We start from the raw sequence: 17,880 nt of genomic DNA, 5'->3' as shown, positions 1-17,880 counted from the left end.
TATATATATATATTGCTTTCACAGATAAATATAAACCATCCTCCATAAAGAAAATATGTTGTAAATCATATGAATCTCTTGTTTTTGATGACCACTCCAATGTATTGAGGCTCTCGGTGGGTTTATTGAGAATATTGCAGTTTGTATTATTGATTTCTGTGACTTTAGCACAAGTGATTTTTAAAAGTTATTTTCCTGAAAGATGAGAGCCATTCCTTTTTATTTCTGTGCTTTTAGAGGGATTTTTGTTGACTTACATTTTTTCTTTATTTAAAAGGCAAATATGCAAAGTTAAAGAGAATCATGTACCCAACTCCCATGTGCTGATTAGCTAGTTTCAATGCACGACCAGCATTGAGCAACCCCACTTACTCCTAACACCATGCTGTTTGAAGCAAATTCTAGATGTTGTAACATTTCAACTGCAGATATCTCAGAGCACATTACTGCAAGAGAAGAACATTTTAGACAGCTATGATGCAATTATCACAGCTAAAGATGGCAATTTCTTGTTTAGAACTTCTCCAATATTCATTACTCAGATTTCTTTATCTCACAAAGTGTGTCACAAAGTTTTTGCATGTCAGTGTACAAATCAGGACAGTTGGTGGGACTATCTCCTAAGCCTCCTTTAGCCTCTGGCTCTCTCCTCTTTTTGTAGACAAGGTGACAAGGCTGGACACAGCAATGCCATTTGCTTTTCACAATGTCACATAGGCAGTGGTTGGTTGTAATACAACATAGTTCACTATTTGTTTCCTCTCAAGAGAAAAGAAAAGCCTAGTGGAGTAGCTCATGCAAAGTCTCCTTTGCAACCTTATTTTTATGGGTTTGGATAAATTTTTAAAAGATTTACTTAATAGAAATTTAAGATATTCCTGGAGGCCAGATATAATAATACTATAAGTCAGGAAATTCTTGCCTCAGGAATGACTTTGCTAGTGAGTTGGTTTGTGACTGGGGTCCCCTGGGCCTCATCATCTTCATCAGCAGAGTGAGAGTTAGCATGAGTCCTTGTGTGTCTCTCTGAGAGTAAAGGTGATGTCACTGAGAGTGGAGAGACTGAGATGACTGGCCACAGCTTTTTTCAAAGGAATCCGTCTCATCTTGCTGATGACGGGAAGTTTTCCTAGGTGAATAGAGTCTTCCTGCAGAATCTAAGAGTATGAAATGTGTACTGAAACCTGTTAAAAGGCATAGGCACACCATGGGGGAGGTGCTTGGAATGCCACGTATAGAAACTGTTGTCTGCAGGAGTGCGTTTTTGAAGTACTCCAGTGTGTTGATGGGAAGGGAGTGCTGTAAATTTAGAAAATAATCAAAAGGAGAGATTTCAAGGGTATGTGAAAATAAGAAATTTTCTCTGGGGCTATTTTTCCTCCAACTCCAAGAAGCAGCAGCTGGTAGCGGCCATCATTATAAGGGACCTTCAGGATAAGCAATGACACCTGCCGAGGGATGTGCCAAAGCACTCGTAGGTCTTGGTAAACATGAACTAATTAATTTTCACAACACCCTTGTGAGTCAGAAGCAGCATTTTCTGAGCTTTACAGATGGGAAAGTGTCAGCATGTAGACCTAAGTGATTTGGCCTCTCTCACAGTGAGGCCAGGCAGGGCTGGGAATACTTTGTTTTATTGGAAAGGCTTAGAGGTTGAATTCAACTCCAGTGTTCTCATTCTGTTATTGCACTTCCTCTATTTAATGAAAATGCTTCTTCTTCCTGAAAAATAATAATGGGTGATGCAGGCACCTCTGCCTATGAGTATGTGGTTACTAGATATTACTATTCCTAAGAATATAAAACCATTGCATTTGAAAGGTAGGACTAAGAAATCGTCAAATTTGACCTCCTTGTTGTGTGTAAACATTTACTTGCTGGCCATGAACATAGAGCTCACTAGTGCCAGAATACAAATCAGTCCACTTGCTTATCTTTAGACCCATTAGCTCCAGCTTTAGCCCAGTCTTCGCATGGTCTCCTTCTGATGCTTTTCTGTGGAACTCCAGAGAGCACCATAGACTGAAAACAGTGGGGTTGGAAGTCTGAACAAAGACTGTCACCTCCAGCAATTCATCTGGTTCTTAAGTCCTTGCTCAGTCTTTCTGTTCAGAGGCTGTCCAGACTGTGACTGAACAAAACTAGAGATCAGAAAGCCGCCACCTGCTAGGCAGTCCCTGCTGCCTCTCAGCTCTTATCCTCGAATAACCATCAAACTACTGCTCCACACAGCTACTCCCGTTCCTCCCCATCCAAGGTGTCTTTTATTTGCATTTTCCAGGAATCTTTATTGCTGTGACTTAATATTCTTTCAGAGATGTTTGTGGAATCCCATCTGTAAATGTCAAAGACAATGAAATGATTAATAGGGAGAGTAATGTAACAAAAGAAACTGCTTTAAAATATAAGGTATTAAGAGAACAGGGAAATTTTATTACTTACATCATCTTTGAGTGCTGAGAACAGACAGCATTTTAGAAAACATGCAGTCAAAAATCAAAAACAGAACAAATATGTGTACATTGGCTACATATCAGTCATGCTCCACTATGACAATATGTTGCTGTATAGAAACAGTAACAAATCCAGTCATTTAAAGGAGCAGAGCCACCAAGCTGCATAACACTGGGAGTGGTGGGCATCAATACAACACTGCTCCCTGTGAAACAGTGGCCCCTGAGTATCAGTTCCCTGTCTCTGTAGAGTGCCACTCAGTATGAGCAAAAGGGATCTGCCCCAAGAGCTGCCTTACCACTTAATTAATGTTCCAGGAAGGAAATGTGTTCCCTGAAACATATTCCCATGCACAATGGTGCTAAATTGTGTTAAATGCCACATAATAAGCAGATTGTGGTGGGTCTGAATGAGACAAGTGCCACTTTTAAAAGGGTCAGGAAAAAATATCTCTTTGAGGACTCACTTATATGAGACTCTGAGGGACAACTGGGGAGGGCCAAGCAGAGAGAGCACTCTCTTGGGGAAATGCAAATGCAGAACGGTGGGAGTGAGTTTGGTGTGTCTGAAAATTGGGGAGAGTGATTCCTCATGATGATGGCCAGAAAAGGGGAGGAGAGGAGAAGCCTCCACGCAGGTCCAACCCTGCAGGCTTGATTTCAATGGAACAAGAAGTGATAGGAAAGATCCCAGTCAAGATGCTTCTGCTGGGAGTATGGAAGCTGGAGAGCAAGAACTGGAGAATCCATTTGTGCCAAGGTTCTCAGGACTGAGCTGTTTCCCAGAATGAAAATCTTAGCTCTACTCTGTTGTTCTTTTTTGATTATTCCCTAGACTTTATATAAGTATTTCCCCTTAGAAAATATAAGAGTCTGGCTGTTATTTTATCTTTTTCCCTTCCTAAAACAAAAATTCTCCAATCAAAATATTGTCTTTTAGTATAAAACATGCATGGCTCAATAAACAGAAATTATCTCATCCACACGTTTTGTTTTTGTTTTTTGCTTGTTTTTTTGTTTTTGTTTTTGTGTTTTTGTTTTTGACGTTTGCATGAGCACTGGGTATTGTTTGGATTTTGCTGCCATCTAGTGCCTCAGAACATGTTTGTTTATTCTGCCGAACAAATGCTCTCCAAATGAGGAGGAACTATACCTCTGCTTCTGATTGGTCTGCCTTGAAGAACATCTATGTTCCCTTTTTCATCAGCATAAACTAAGCCTTGCCTTACTTGTTACCCCTTGTCCACATACAATTACCTGGGATTTCACTGATCTCTGTTTTATGGTTATCCATCCCCTAAAGCATTATTAGGAGAATTCCTCAGGGGTGCTGAGTGAGGTGACCTTGTGTCCAGTGCTCTTCTCCTAGAGAGCAGGGGAGAACATGAATCCCAGCCCACTTTCTGTTCTAAAGTTGAAGGCAGAAGGGTCACACCTGCTCAAGGACAGGCATCTTCCTCCCAGTTTAATAACATACAACAGCCCTGATGTCTGTACAGTGGCTGCCATGAAAAACCTTTATTGTTCCCTTGAGGCTTCTGCTTTTAGGATTAGATTTCGCTTCTGATGTAGTATTCTTTTACAAGACCCAGAAAGACCCCTGGGGCAAAATGCATGCTGAATCTATTTGTTTGACTTAGTTTTGTTAACTAGAAGTTTGCATGGGCGATTGCAATAATGAATGTTCTTTTCAAAATCTGGATGGTAATGTGTGCTTTTGTGTTCCCCTCTTCAAGCTTACCAGAATACATTTTCTTTCCCACTGCATTCTTCACTGTAAATCTCTTCTTCTTCCAAGGTCTCAAGCCACTCGTTTCCGCTGGCACCAACCAGCACCTTTTGACAAACAGCAGACATGGGCAATAGATAATGTCTATATTGGAGATGGTTGCCTAGACATGTGCAGTGGCCATGGGCGGTGCATCCAGGGAAGCTGTGTGTAAGTGGGAATATTTCTTCTGTCTACATATCTTGATTCATATTCCATCCAGGGGCTTTATAAAACTGGGTTTTTCATTACTCCCAAGTTACCTTAGCTTTTGAATTTTCCTGAAATGTAATGTTGAGCTAATGATGGAATTGATGGCTATTATAACTACATTCTTACTTAGTGATTAACATCTGAACAACAGCTACATTGTCAAGAGAAAGCTGAATTATGATCGAGTATATTCATTTTTCTTCTGTTTTTGTGATTTGAGCCTTGAAAAGATGATAGAAAACTGTAGGGCTCCATTATATTCTCACCAAAAATAATATTAAGTCTGGAAGTAAGGACATGTATTTGTTGAGGTTTAGTTGATAATTCTCATACTGTCTACATAATAAAGTATAAACATGTCTGGTCAATTTGATAGAGAGTCTGCTTTGTCATTATCGTAGATCTTTAGCATCTTTGAGAGATCTACTTTTAAAGCATTTGGATGGATGTGTGAGAATTACACACATGTGTACATTATAGCCTTTTGTGCTTGGTCTTGTACTGTTTGATTAGTTAGTGTAGAAAATGCATATGCTCTCCTCCACTCATCCCTATATACATGGGAAATCTAGCCCTTGATTCATGATGGTATCCCATATCTAGGATGATTCTGAAGAGCCCTGGCAGCCTCCCAGTCCTGTCCTGAACAGAGAGCTGAGAACTCTGTTCAGACATGGCACTAATTATCTAAAGCATCCTCTGCTATTTAGCACACACTCAGTTCTTAAATGTCTGGACACTTCTGTTTAAAAGGCCAATTTCATATATTATTATCACCCAGCAATTTGGTTTGGCAGCTGCAGTCCTATGGGCTGCAGTCCTATGGGCTATCCGATGCTGTTGCAGGTGAGATAGGTCTTTAGTACATTGTTTAGACTTGATTCCTTCTTCCACTCACTACCTTAGGAAAGCCTGGGGTGGGGGTAATTCACAGCATTTTAAGGAAAGCAGGTGATGATCTTTGGCAAACCCTGTGACTCTGTGAAGAGCATAACCTTGTTTCATCCTAGCCTAGAAAAAAGTTGACTTGGCTAATGTGCAACTGTTCACAGGGGCTCTGTATGATTTGACTCTGCCTTTCTTTCTCCACGCCCAGCTGTGATGAGCAGTGGGGAGGCCTATATTGTGATGAGCCTGAGACCTCCCTTCCAACCCAGCTCAAAGACAACTTCAACCGAGCTCCCTCCAACCAGAACTGGCTGGCTGTGAATGGCGGGAAGCTGAGTACAGTGTGTGGAGCTGTAGCTTCAGGGCTGGCTCTCCACTTCAGTGGGGTAAGAGTGGGGCTGGGGCTTGCTCAGTTCCCCACCCTTTAAGCTGAATCCCTTTTGAAGTTTAACAGACAAATTGAGATGCAGTTGCCCTTAATACCCAGTCAAGATCTGAACATTAAACAGTGCTGAGCGTTCCCAGAGTTTTCAGACTGAAAGCTTGTGTTAAAGACTCAGCTGGGCGATTTAAGAACACATCTTTACAAGACTTACATAGATTTCCATCCCGAGAAAGGGGCACCTATACAATATGTGTGCTGGGGATAGGGGGGCTACGTCTGGATGAAGCTATAATAGAAAACTCCTGAGTTAACAGCACATTTGAGATTAAAGAGTGGAAAACCTGGGAAATGAGCATCAGTGCTTCAACAACAGCTAATTGTTTACAAATCACCCCAGAGAAAGTAGCATTTGGTAATTACTATTCATTTGTATTTGTAGCATATTATTTTGTGAGTGGCAGAAGCAATACTGGAAAGTCTTCCTCTGAAAAAAATTATGATCATTCCATTTTGCTGCCAAATTTAACTTTTCAAACATATAAGTTCTCAAGCATCATGATTAGATAGGCAAATTAATTTAAAAAAAAATAACCAACTCACTTTCAACTCCTTTTTTTTACTGTACTCTATTACAGAGTTTATATTGGTGCCAATGAATTATTTATTATTTATATCCAATATTTTATCAGGGAGTAACAAAAGCATATGTATAATCAACAATGCTAAAATGTATATTCAAGATACTCTTCTACCTCAGGTAGACATGGGAATGGCCAGGATTTCCACATATGTTCAACTAACAAATACCTATCTATCAAGATTAATATATTAATAATTTCTAACTAATATAGATGACTTTAAATCAGCTAAGAATATTTAAATAAATGGCATTTGGCACTGGGGAGAGATGGTTCAATCAGTAAGTGTAAAGACTTGGATCCCCAATATCCATGTTCAGGCATGGTAGCCAGCATTACCCTAGTGTGGGGAGTGGGAGAGGGTGAGGGTGGGAGGGGGAAACAGCCATCTCCTCAGAGCTCATTGTCCAACAAGTCTAGCCAATCAGTGAACTCCAGGTTCAGTGAGAAATCCTGTTCTAAAAATAAGGTGGGGAGTGATGGAGGAAGTCAACTAGCATCAACCTCTGGCCTGTACGTGAACATACGCACATGTGAACATGTAACCCATGCTCCCATACACTCACACAAAACAACCACAGACATACACACAAATTTAAATAAATAAAATTCAAAATATTTTAAAAACAGAATTGCAACCATCTCACTATAATTAAATTATATAATCTTTTTTCAGTTGTAACTAAAAATAGTTACATAAGGGGGCTGGAAAAATGGCTTAGGGATTAACAGCACTTACCCTTTCCCAGAGAACCTGGGTTCAATTCCCAGGACCCACATGGTGGTCACAACTATTGGTATAGTTCCAGGCAATTCAACGCTTATACTCGCACAGACATTCTTACACACATGTAAATGAAATTTTAAAAATACTTAGTTGCTTTGTTAGTAACTAGTGCTTTTAGCAAATGCTAATAATCAAAAATAAATTAATAAAAACTATGGATAATTAATTTAATTCCATTTGCTTTGCTTATAAAAAAAACACTAAAAGGAAACTTCTTTAGAATATATGATACATGGTTAAGGAAGTCTCAAATACTGAAATTTAAAAGCTCAACAAGCATGAGCTGGCTACCATGTTAGAAGCTAGTGTAAGAGAGATAATAGTTCAGAGTGGCAAAACCAAAGAAAAGCTGTAGTCTGTGATCTGCAGTCAAGATTCCTTATTCCTGCTTTTTTTCCCTATTGTTCTTTTTTTTAGGGTTGTAGCCGGTTGCTGGTCACTGTGGATCTGAACCTCACTAGTGCCGAGTTTATCCAGTTCTACTTCATGTATGGATGCCTCATCACACCAAGCAACCGTAACCAAGGTGTCCTCTTGGAGTACTCCACCAATGGGGGCATCACCTGGAACCTGCTGATGGAGATTTTCTATGACCAGTACAGCAAACCTGGGTTTGTGTCTGTCTTAACTGCGATAACTAGGCTGTCAAGCTTGGGAAGGCTCCCAGTAACCAGTAGTCAGGGACTGAGGGGACCTCCAACTTACTCCTCAGTAAAGAGCAGGCAGGGAGAGCTTCCTGGGCTACATAATAGCTAATCAGAGTTTTTATTTTAGGAACAATTGGCTTGCCAGGTGGTGGTGGCACTCGCCTTTAATCCCAGTATTCAGGAGGTAGAGGCAGAGGCAGGTGGATGGATCTCTGTGAGTTCTAGGCCAGCCTGGTCTACAGAGTGAGTTCCAGGACAGCCAGAGCTACGCAGAGAAACCCTGTCTCAAAAAAGCAAAAACAAAAACAAAAACAAAACAAAACAAAAACTGCTTGGAGGTTGAGTATAAAGCAAGGAAACAGTAAGATGACAGTAACCTTAAGGTTCCTAGAACCTATGATATCCTTCTTTCAAAATGCTAAGCAGCCATCATATGGACCTTTAAAAATATTCTAGAAAGCCAAAGGTGGTCAATGTAGCCAATTAGAAAAGCCAAGGAAGGGCCATATGTGGTAGTGCCTGTCTGTAGTCTCTGTTACTCTGCTGGCTGAGGGAGAAGGATTAGTAGAGATTATACATTAAGACCTGGATGGACAGCATAGTGAGACCCCCAACTCAATGACAGAAAAAGGGAAATGAAATAAAAGAAAACTGTTGAATCAGGAGTTATACTCCTCCCCTCAAGGCTCAGAAATCCATGGAGATGATGGGGAGGAAGGGTTGAATATGTGACTTCAAAGAGACAGCATTCCCCAGACAGCAGGGCGGGTTCACATTCCAAACTCACAGAAACAAAGATAGCATGCAAAAGATCTGCTCAAGCTTCAACCAGGCTATATCCCAGCATGGGGGAGGGAAAGTGGGCATACAATCCCACCTCACCCAAGGAGCTGTTGGCATTTGATTACTTCTGAGAGAAGGAATAGTAGTTTCATCAATGAAAAAAACCTTGGTAATATTAAACACACTCCAGGCAGGCCCTGTGACCTACTGGTCAGCCAGCAAACTCTGCATGGACCCTAATAGGAAGAGAATAGAATATAGATAGAATGTGGAGTTGGGTCAGGAGGGATGTGGGGAAGGGAATGAATATGATCAAAATATATCTTATAAAATTCTCAAAGAATATAATAAAAAATGGAAGAATAAACTAATTGAAGTAGTTCTGTCTCATGGGAATGAGGTAGAGAGTGAGGTAGCAGGACACTCCCATCATCCTCTGGCCTCCACACATGCAGGAATGCATGGAACACACACACACACACACACACACACACACACACCACACCACACACCACTGTAGTAATATAAAAAGAGGAGATGGGAAGAGGAGCCTTAAAACTGAGAGATGTGAGGAAATAAAATTTGGAGAGGCCTGCTTCAAAGCTGCTGTTCTCCAAGTACCCAGTAACTACATAATTGAGGGTGTGGGGTTCACAGACTATATTTTCCTTCCCTAATGTCAACACTCACTAGTCCTTCGTGGCCCAAAGAACACACAGATTGAAGTGTTAGAAGCCCAATTACACACATCCTTGTTGGTCCCTAGTAGGTTCTACCTATGACAGTGGGCACTTGTAACCTAGAAGAGACACAAAAGAGCAGCAGGAAGGCTAAGCAGGTAGCTCATGGTAGAGTGCTTGTCTAGAATGTGCAAGTCCCTCAACACCAAAAAAGAAAAAAAATCAACAAGGAAACACCATGTTAACAAAAGGGAAATAACTAAACCCCTTTAATGTGGAAGTCTAAGATTCCAGCAACTATTATTATAGCCCTGTTTTAGGAACCATCCAAGATTAACTGACAGGAATCTTGGTGCTAAGAGGCTACACTTGAAAGACAGGAGGATCAACAACAACAAAGCAAAAGAAAAAGAAAAAAGAAAAGAAAGAAAGAAAAAACAAAAAAGACAAGCTCTCTACGCACACGTGCGGCACACACACACACACACACACACACACACACACACACAGGTTTACAGATAATGTCCTCTCTTCACTGCCCTGGGACATTGAGTGTCTTACTATTGTTTTAGATCTCCTTATATGCAATATTTAACCAACATTTTTCCCACCCTCATCATTTTCTGTTAGATTTGTGAATATCCTCCTCCCTCCGGATGCTAAAGAGATTGCTACTCGCTTCCGCTGGTGGCAGCCACGACATGACGGCCTAGACCAGAATGACTGGGCCATTGACAATGTCCTCATCTCAGGCTCTGCAGACCAGAGGACAGTCATGCTGGACACATTCAGCAGCGCCCCAGTGCCCCAGCATGAACGCTCCCCTGCAGATGCTGGCCCTGTTGGGAGAATTGCTTTTGACATGTTCATGGAGGACAAAACTTCAGGTGATCTGTTTGCTAATGCTGGACCATAGTACAACCATAGTACATTGAAATGCAGTTGTATGTGTGTGTGTGTGTGGGGGGGGTAATCACAAGTAAAATTAGATCCTTTCTAGGTATTCAGATGAGATACACAGACAAGAAGATCATTCTTTTGTCCCTGTCAATCTTCCCATTAAACATTGTATCTCATCTTTACTGTCATTCTAAGCCAGATACAGTTTATTAAAAGAATAATTTGGGGGAATATTTTCATTTGTTTCCTATTTTCTATTTTGGATGAAAAAAAATTCCTGGCCTATTGTGGCTATCAGCAGTGATGGTGTTTGGATCAGGGCCTTACTCTAGTTCAGGCTGTCCTAGAACTCACCAGGAAGCTCTTGCTGACCTCAGACTCACAGTGATCCTCCTGCCTTACCCTCCTGGATCCTCTATTAACATTTGCAATGGCATTTCATGTTTCAGATCATGTCTTGTATTCCACTTGCTGTAGGTCTTGCTTCCCATCCTGCATCCTCATCAGGGATCACTCAATGGTGCTGGCAAGCATCTCATTTACATACCATTCTTGTCTGAATGCTTGCCACTTTATAATACTATACTAAGTTTAAGGTGGCATCTTATATTAAGTCATAAGTTTGAGGTGGTATCTTATATTAATCTGTGGCTTTGCCACCCCATAAGCATTGGTTGTATTACATAAAACACAGTGTAGGCAGATATGTGGATGATGTTTGAGGGTCTATCCCTGCCTCACACTGTAAGTCTACCCAACAGTCGCAACAGCCATTTAGACAGTAAGACCCTATGTCTCCCTGCTTAGCTCTACCATCTTGCACAAAAAAAAAAAAAAAAAAAAAAAAAAAAAAAAGATTGTATGGCCAGTGAAATGGCATACCTCAGGGAAAATTTAATTTAAGAAATTTTAATAACAAAATACAAAATTAGTAATACTTCATTGTAAAAGCAATAAATTGTTTCAAGTCATGAAATTGAGAAAATACTGAAAATCATGAGGATGAAAATTAAAATCACCAGCAGGATAACCAATATCAGTATTTTTAATATTACCTTAATGGTTTGTATGCATTTAACAAAAATTTTTACAAAACTAGGATCTCACATTACAAGTGGTTTGTAGTTTGGTTTTTTTTTTCTTTGAAATTGACTCCTATGATTTTTTTCGCTATTTTTTGGGGGGGTTGGTGAGGGGTTTTCTGAGTTGTTATGTACCTTAGAAGATAAATTTCTACTGATTTTAAATGTCATTATACTTTATAATTTGCTATTGGTGAATATTTAGGCTAGTTAATTTTATTTCACTTATTAGGATATTGTGTGGTGCTAGTATATCATGTAATATCATGTACAACTGCAAATAATGACCATATCCACCCTGGCAAATGGAAAAGGCTTGAAGCATCCTCATCTTTACCAAGTGTTCTTACTTCCTGAGATCCCTAAGGCTTTAGCTGGCCAAGGTGGTGCACACCTGTAATCCCTGCACTCAGGAAGCTGGGGCAGGAGGGTAGTGTGAGATGGGCCTGAGATACAAAGAGATACTCTGCCTCAAAACCAAAACAAGAGAAAAGGAGGGGAAGGGGAGATGGAGGAAGAATGAAGAGGAGAAATGGGGAGAAGGAAGGGGAGGAAGAAGGAAGGAGAAGAAAGGTGAGGTGGGGGAAAAAGGAGGGGAGAAGAAACCAGATGGGGAGGAAGAAAGGAGGGAAAGGAAGTTGTTACTGAGATTTGCTTGCATAGCTCTGATTCATAAATTTGCCAAGTTACTCATCAGTTTTTTCTCTGTGTAATAATTTATGTAAGTTTATAATCAGAATAATTTAAACTTTACTTCTGTATTAACAAAAGCCAATACAAGCCAATTTTAAGTACCTGATATATGTGCTCATCTAGTTTGGCCCTGAGTGGTGAATGATTGAAGAACACATATCCTAGCAGCTGCCCATGTTGCAGGGCAAAATTTCTAGACACTAGAACATTTGCTCACAGAAGCAGCTTCTGATGATGCTGAGGAGGCTGGCAGGTTTGCTGATGAACTTCCATAGGGACTGCCATACCATAGCATCTAAGGAAAGGCACCCCATAGAGAAACTGCCTTTGGGTCGCTCTGGAATTTGAGTGTTGGTTCACATTGATTCTGGGCCCTATGTCTGTGACTCCAAATCCCTCAGAATGAAGACACAGATAACATAATGGTGGCATTGAGCCATGTGGATCCCATCAAGATATTGTTCAATAGACACACGTGCTCAGACCAAAGCAGACCCTCTGAATTGTAGGGAAATTCCTTGGTCTCTATGGGTCTCTGGAGCTTGCTTGTCTGGCTCAAGCCTCCAGTGGTACCTGTTTGTCTCCACTGTAGATATGGAGCTGGGTAAGGAGCTTAGAAAGTTGGAACCATGAGATCAAAGTACATTATCAACTAGATGCAATTTATATTGTTATGTTTTATATTTTTTCATTTCTAACTTTACTGGCTAACCAATATAATATAAAATCACCCCCTCCCACTGGGCCTAATAACACAGGCCTGTAATCACAACACTCAGCACACTGAGGCAGGAAATGCTCAAGCTCAAGGCTAGCCTAAGCTACACAGCCAGCAACACTAAATAGGCTAAAATAGAAAGCAAGAAAGAAAGAGAGAGAGAGAGGAAGGAAGGAAGGAAGGAAGGAAGGAAGGAAGGAAGGAAGGAAGGGATGAAGGAAAGAAGGAAGGAAAGATAAACTGAGTGAACTGAGTGTCTATATATGTATATATGTATTATGTATTGTGTATTTGTGTGTGCATATGTATATTGTATATTTGGGTAGAAGATGGAGGAACAACTCAGAAGATGGATTCTGCACTAATATTTCATAGTCCTGCTACTTAAATAATCTTCCAAATTTATCTCATCTTTAGATGTACATTTCCTCAAAGAATTACTGTTGATCTACTTTAGAAAGGTTGAAAATAATTTTTAAAATACTTTTCCAGAATACATAAATATCCATGCCTAAGTATTCAAGTATAAAGAACAATAGTGAGGCAAAGTTAGCATTTTAGAGATAATCAGAGTTTCTTTCTTGTTGATGTTTGTAATTAGTCACCTATTACAATCAAACTTGTAGTCACTTTCAGTATGTTTTCAAGGTCAAACAGAGATATTTTTAAATAGATCATCTTCAAACACTTTAGTGATCTACAGATTATGGCATTTAAGATGTTTTAATAACAGGTTCTTTTGTATGACAATGAGACATGTCTGCTACTGCCAGCACCAATCTACTTCAGAGAAGATGATGAGCATTGAAGAAACTCCACATGGAGTTTGCTTTATTTATTGCAAAAGTAAGACACTGGGCAAGAAAGTGCCCTTGTCTCAACTGCTGACAGTATCCTGTCCAAATTGGACAAGCAGGATCAAAAAGGAGTAACTGCCAAAACTTGCCAAGATGAAGCAGGACAGACTTTCAAAATTCTTGCTTCATAGAAAATTCTGTCAAATATTCTAGGCTTGTAGGCCATTGCAGAGGATCCTTGGGTGACTGTCTAGACAGCTGTTTTTTGTTATTTCCCACATTTTTTTTGGAAGTAGCTTGCTCATATTTCCTGCTTACTCAGTTATAGTATTTCTTTCTTGGGTCTCTGAGGGAGTTGAAAACTAGATAGTTATAGTTTTCCTTGTTTACCAAATACAGAAAAGAAACTCAATAAAAAGTTATAAAATGTATAAAGTTGAGAAATATCAAAAGATAGTTTTAGATGGTAATACAAGTTATGATAGAAAGTAAATTAGGTACAAGACTTTGGACTCACTAAGATAGGATAGATAATGGAGTTTTCTCTAAATTTGTCAAATGCAAATGGACTAGACATTGTTGATATACTTATTGCCTGTATGTATTGTATGTAGTTATTGTACTTATTGTATATGCTTTTTCTTATATTAGTTGTAGCCTTCTTTTTATTTTAGACAAAAATAAGGGGGGATGTAGTGTTATTTTGTTTGTAATCTAACAAGTAAATGTTGCCTGAAGATCACAGTGCAGAGCTAAACCACTAGACCACTAGTTAGCCACACACCTAGTTAAGAGCTAAGCCACTAGTTAGCCATATATACTAAGTCACTAGTTAGCCACACCCACACTAAGCCACAAGTTAGCCATACCCACACTAAGCCACTAGTTAGTCTCTCTCTCTCTCTCTCTCTCTCTCTCTCTCTCTCTCTCTCTCTCTCTCACACACACACACACACACACACACACACACACACACTAAGTCACTAGTTAGCCATAAAGGACAGGCAGTGGTAGCCATACCTTTAATCCCAGCACTGGGGAGAGAGAGGCAGGTGGATCTCTGAGAGTTCAAGACCACCCTGGGCTACATGAGAGTAAATCAGTCTAAAAGAGAAACAGAACTACACCTTTGATCCCAGCACTTTGGATGACATGCCTTTAATCCCAACACTAGAGAAGAATATAAGGCAGGAGCTCAGTGTAGTCTCAGGCAGTCTGAGGTTTGGTGGAGACAAATGCAGTCTGCAGTCACTCTAATGACAAGGTTACCCAGCTTTGGTCTTGGTTTCGTAGAGGTAAGAATTCGCTAGTGGCTGGCTGCTTTGCATTTCTGGTCCTCAGTTTAAACCCCAATATCTGTCCCTGGGTTTTTATTATTTGTGCTACAGATATTGTTTTGTGTTGTCAAAGCAGTCTTATGTAGCCCAAGCTGTTCAAACTTGCTTTGTAGCTGAACTTAGCCTTAACATCCTGATTCTCTTGCATCCACCTCCAAGGTTGTGGAATTACATGTATACATGACCATGCCCATCTTAATCTGAGTTTCTTAAATAATCTCATTATATTATTCCTTAATTTTTTCAGGTTGAGTACAACTTAACAATTTAGGATTCAAATGTAGTCTTTATGACAAACTATACAATGTAAAGCTCAATTTTTCTCAAAAACTGTCTGGGCCTCCAAGATTATTTGTTCATCCAATTAATGGCTTCCAGGATCTGGCAAAGAAGGAATCAGGGAATCACTTGGAATAGTTCTGTTATGTATGTGGAATCAATTCTAGTGATCATTTGATATCACAGTACCTATAGTTAATGATAGAATATTGAGCTGGACATGGTGGCTTCTGCCTGTAATCTCAACACTCAAGAGGCAGAGATAGGAAGATCACCATGAATTGAAGCCACCCTGGCCTACATTTTTCATTCCAGCATAGACTGGACTGTAGAACGAAGCCATGTTTCCAAAAAGCAATAGATAGATAGATAGATAGATAGATAGATAGATAGATAGATAGATAGATAGATAGATAGATAGATAGATATAGATGATAATGGATGGGTGGGTGGATACACATTTTATATCAAAATACATTGAGGAGCTGGGCATGGTAGTAATATATAACCCTCAAAAGACTAAAGTAGGAAGATCAATTCTGAATTTGAAGCCAGCCTGAGCTGTGTAGTGAGACCTTGTCCTAAACACACTACCCCTTAAAAAATGCACTTAATATCTGTTATTCTAATATCCATGGTTTCAAAATGATTTTTATATAAGTGTTTATTTTATGTGACACATTATATGTAAAGGAGATTTCTACTTAATTCTAGGACTTGGTTAAAGTGAATATTTACTTTAAGCCCTTCCTAAATCTGTCATCCATTTTTTTTTGTCTTTTTATTTTTTTAAGTGAATGAGAATTGGCTATTCCATGATGACTGTACAGTGGAAAGATTCTGTGACTCCCCTGATGGTGTCATGATCTGTGGCAGCCATGATGGACGAGAAGTATATGCAGTGACCCATGACCTGACTCCCACTGAAAATTGGATCATGCAATTCAAGGTGAAATTATCATGGTCTCAAATCCATAAATTACCATACACTAGCAACCAAACTAATCAGAAACATGATAAAGATAAAGGTCATCTAATATTTCACTGACTTAATATGTACTTTGAAAAGTAAAATTTGATATTAAGGCAACATACAGCTCACCTGAATATGCTTAATGATTAAAACTATTGTGCTCCTATACTATTTCAAGCTAAAATCTCAGACTGCATAAAAGCAAATATTTATAGAACAAATTCTTATAGAACAAGACTATTGGTTTAAAAAAAACTAAAGATACTGATTGCAACTTATTAAGTTAAATCACTATATAAAAAGTAAGTTGGCAGCTGGGTGTTGGTGGCACACACCTTTAATCCCCCGACTCAGGAGAGAGAGGCGGGTAGATCTCTGTAAGTTTGAGGCCAGCCTGGTCTACAGAGCTAGTTCCAGGACAGCCTCCAAAGCTATATAGAGAAACCCTGTCTGTAAAAAGAAGGAAGAGGAGGAGGGCGGCTAGAGAGATGACTCAGTGATTAAGAGCACCAACTGCTCTTCTAGAGGTTCTGAGTACAATTCCCAGCAACAACATGGTGGCTCACAACCATCTATAATGTATTCTGATGACTTCTCTCTGATGCCCTCTTCTGTCATGCAGGCACACATGAAAATAGAGTGCTTGTATACATAAAATACATGAAGAAATAAATCTTAAAAAAAAAATAAGTTGGCTGGGTGTGGTGGTGCCAGCTTTAATCCAAGCATTCAGGAGGCAGAGCCAGGTGGACCTCTGTGAGTTTAAGGCTAGTGAGGTCTACTGAGTGAGTTCCAGGCCAGCTAGGGCTACATAGTGAAACACTGTCTCAAAAAAAAAAAAAAAAAAAAAAAAAAAAGGCAAATTGTTTCTGTACAAGACTAAAACTATAATGGTTATTTATACTTCTAGAAGATATTAGGATGCTTCTGTAGAACAAAAATTATAGACTATAACAGCATGGTTAGAATCCATGCCAAGAACAGCTTTGGGTAGCATTTTAGCCAGCATTTCTTCTTCTATGTTCTATCTACCTGAGTTCCTCTGTGTTTGCAGAGCTGACACATTGTGGCTGTTGTCATATTAGAGGCATTGTGTTTCTCTTATCACTTCACGGCATCTTGCTTGCAGGTGACAGTGATTTATAGGGAGTTATAAATTGTATGACAAAATAGTAAAATTGGTAAGGCTGATAGCAATCCTTCTTGGTCAGGTATTCTCCCAGACACAAGTGCCAAGCCATTAACGATTTCTAAGTGTGGGCCCAGGCCTTCCTAGGAAACCAGCCAGCATGGCAGAGGCACAGCTTTCTGCTTCTCTCCCAAATCCCTACACAAAGTACTTGGCACATGCTATACATTGTCACCTTGGCCAACCATGCCAATGTCCCCTGTCCATCAAACAAAACAAATAATGAACTTGAAAATACAAGGTGGTAGATACCAAGGTATCTGTGCCTTTTTTCCTGCAAATTCTTTGAAAATTAAATATGTAATAATGTCTTAATGCCTTGACAATCTTCATTTTCTGTTTATTAGATCTCTGTTGGATGCAAAGTGTCTGAAAAAATTGCACAGAATCAAATTCATGTGCAGTATTCTACTGACTTTGGTGTGAGCTGGAACTATCTAGTCCCTCAGTGCTTACCTGCTGATCCAAAATGCTCTGGAAGTGTTTCTCAGCCATCTGTGTTCTTTCCAACTAAAGGGTGGAAAAGGATCACATACCTACTTCCTGAAAGCTTAATGGGAAAGTAAGTGGAAAATTAAATAAAACATGGCTCCAAACATCCAGGAGGCAAACATGAGGACTGCTAGCCAGTCTCAAATTATGTCATTGTGGGTAACATTGTGCTTTCTTC

The 17,880-nt window shown here is 39.6% G+C and overlaps 1 protein-coding gene across 1 annotated transcript in view; it reads left to right on the top strand.

Moving 5' to 3' along the window:
- Reln (reelin) overlaps positions 1-17,880 on the top strand; it is a 420,372-nt gene that overhangs the window by 374,529 nt on the left and 27,963 nt on the right. The window contains exons 47-52 of the mRNA XM_051174802.1: positions 4,252-4,392; positions 5,531-5,708; positions 7,550-7,743; positions 9,873-10,129; positions 15,843-15,997; positions 17,558-17,772. Coding sequence (XP_051030759.1) covers positions 4,252-4,392; positions 5,531-5,708; positions 7,550-7,743; positions 9,873-10,129; positions 15,843-15,997; positions 17,558-17,772 — 1,140 coding nt within the window. The remainder of the gene's footprint in view (positions 1-4,251; positions 4,393-5,530; positions 5,709-7,549; positions 7,744-9,872; positions 10,130-15,842; positions 15,998-17,557; positions 17,773-17,880) is intronic.

The sequence above is a fragment of the Phodopus roborovskii genome, unplaced genomic scaffold, assembly GCF_943737965.1.
Source record: "Phodopus roborovskii unplaced genomic scaffold, PHOROB, whole genome shotgun sequence".
NCBI lineage: Eukaryota > Metazoa > Chordata > Mammalia > Rodentia > Cricetidae > Phodopus > Phodopus roborovskii.
The sequence above is the reverse complement of the archived record's forward strand: the minus strand, read 5'-3'. Positions and strand labels throughout refer to the sequence as shown.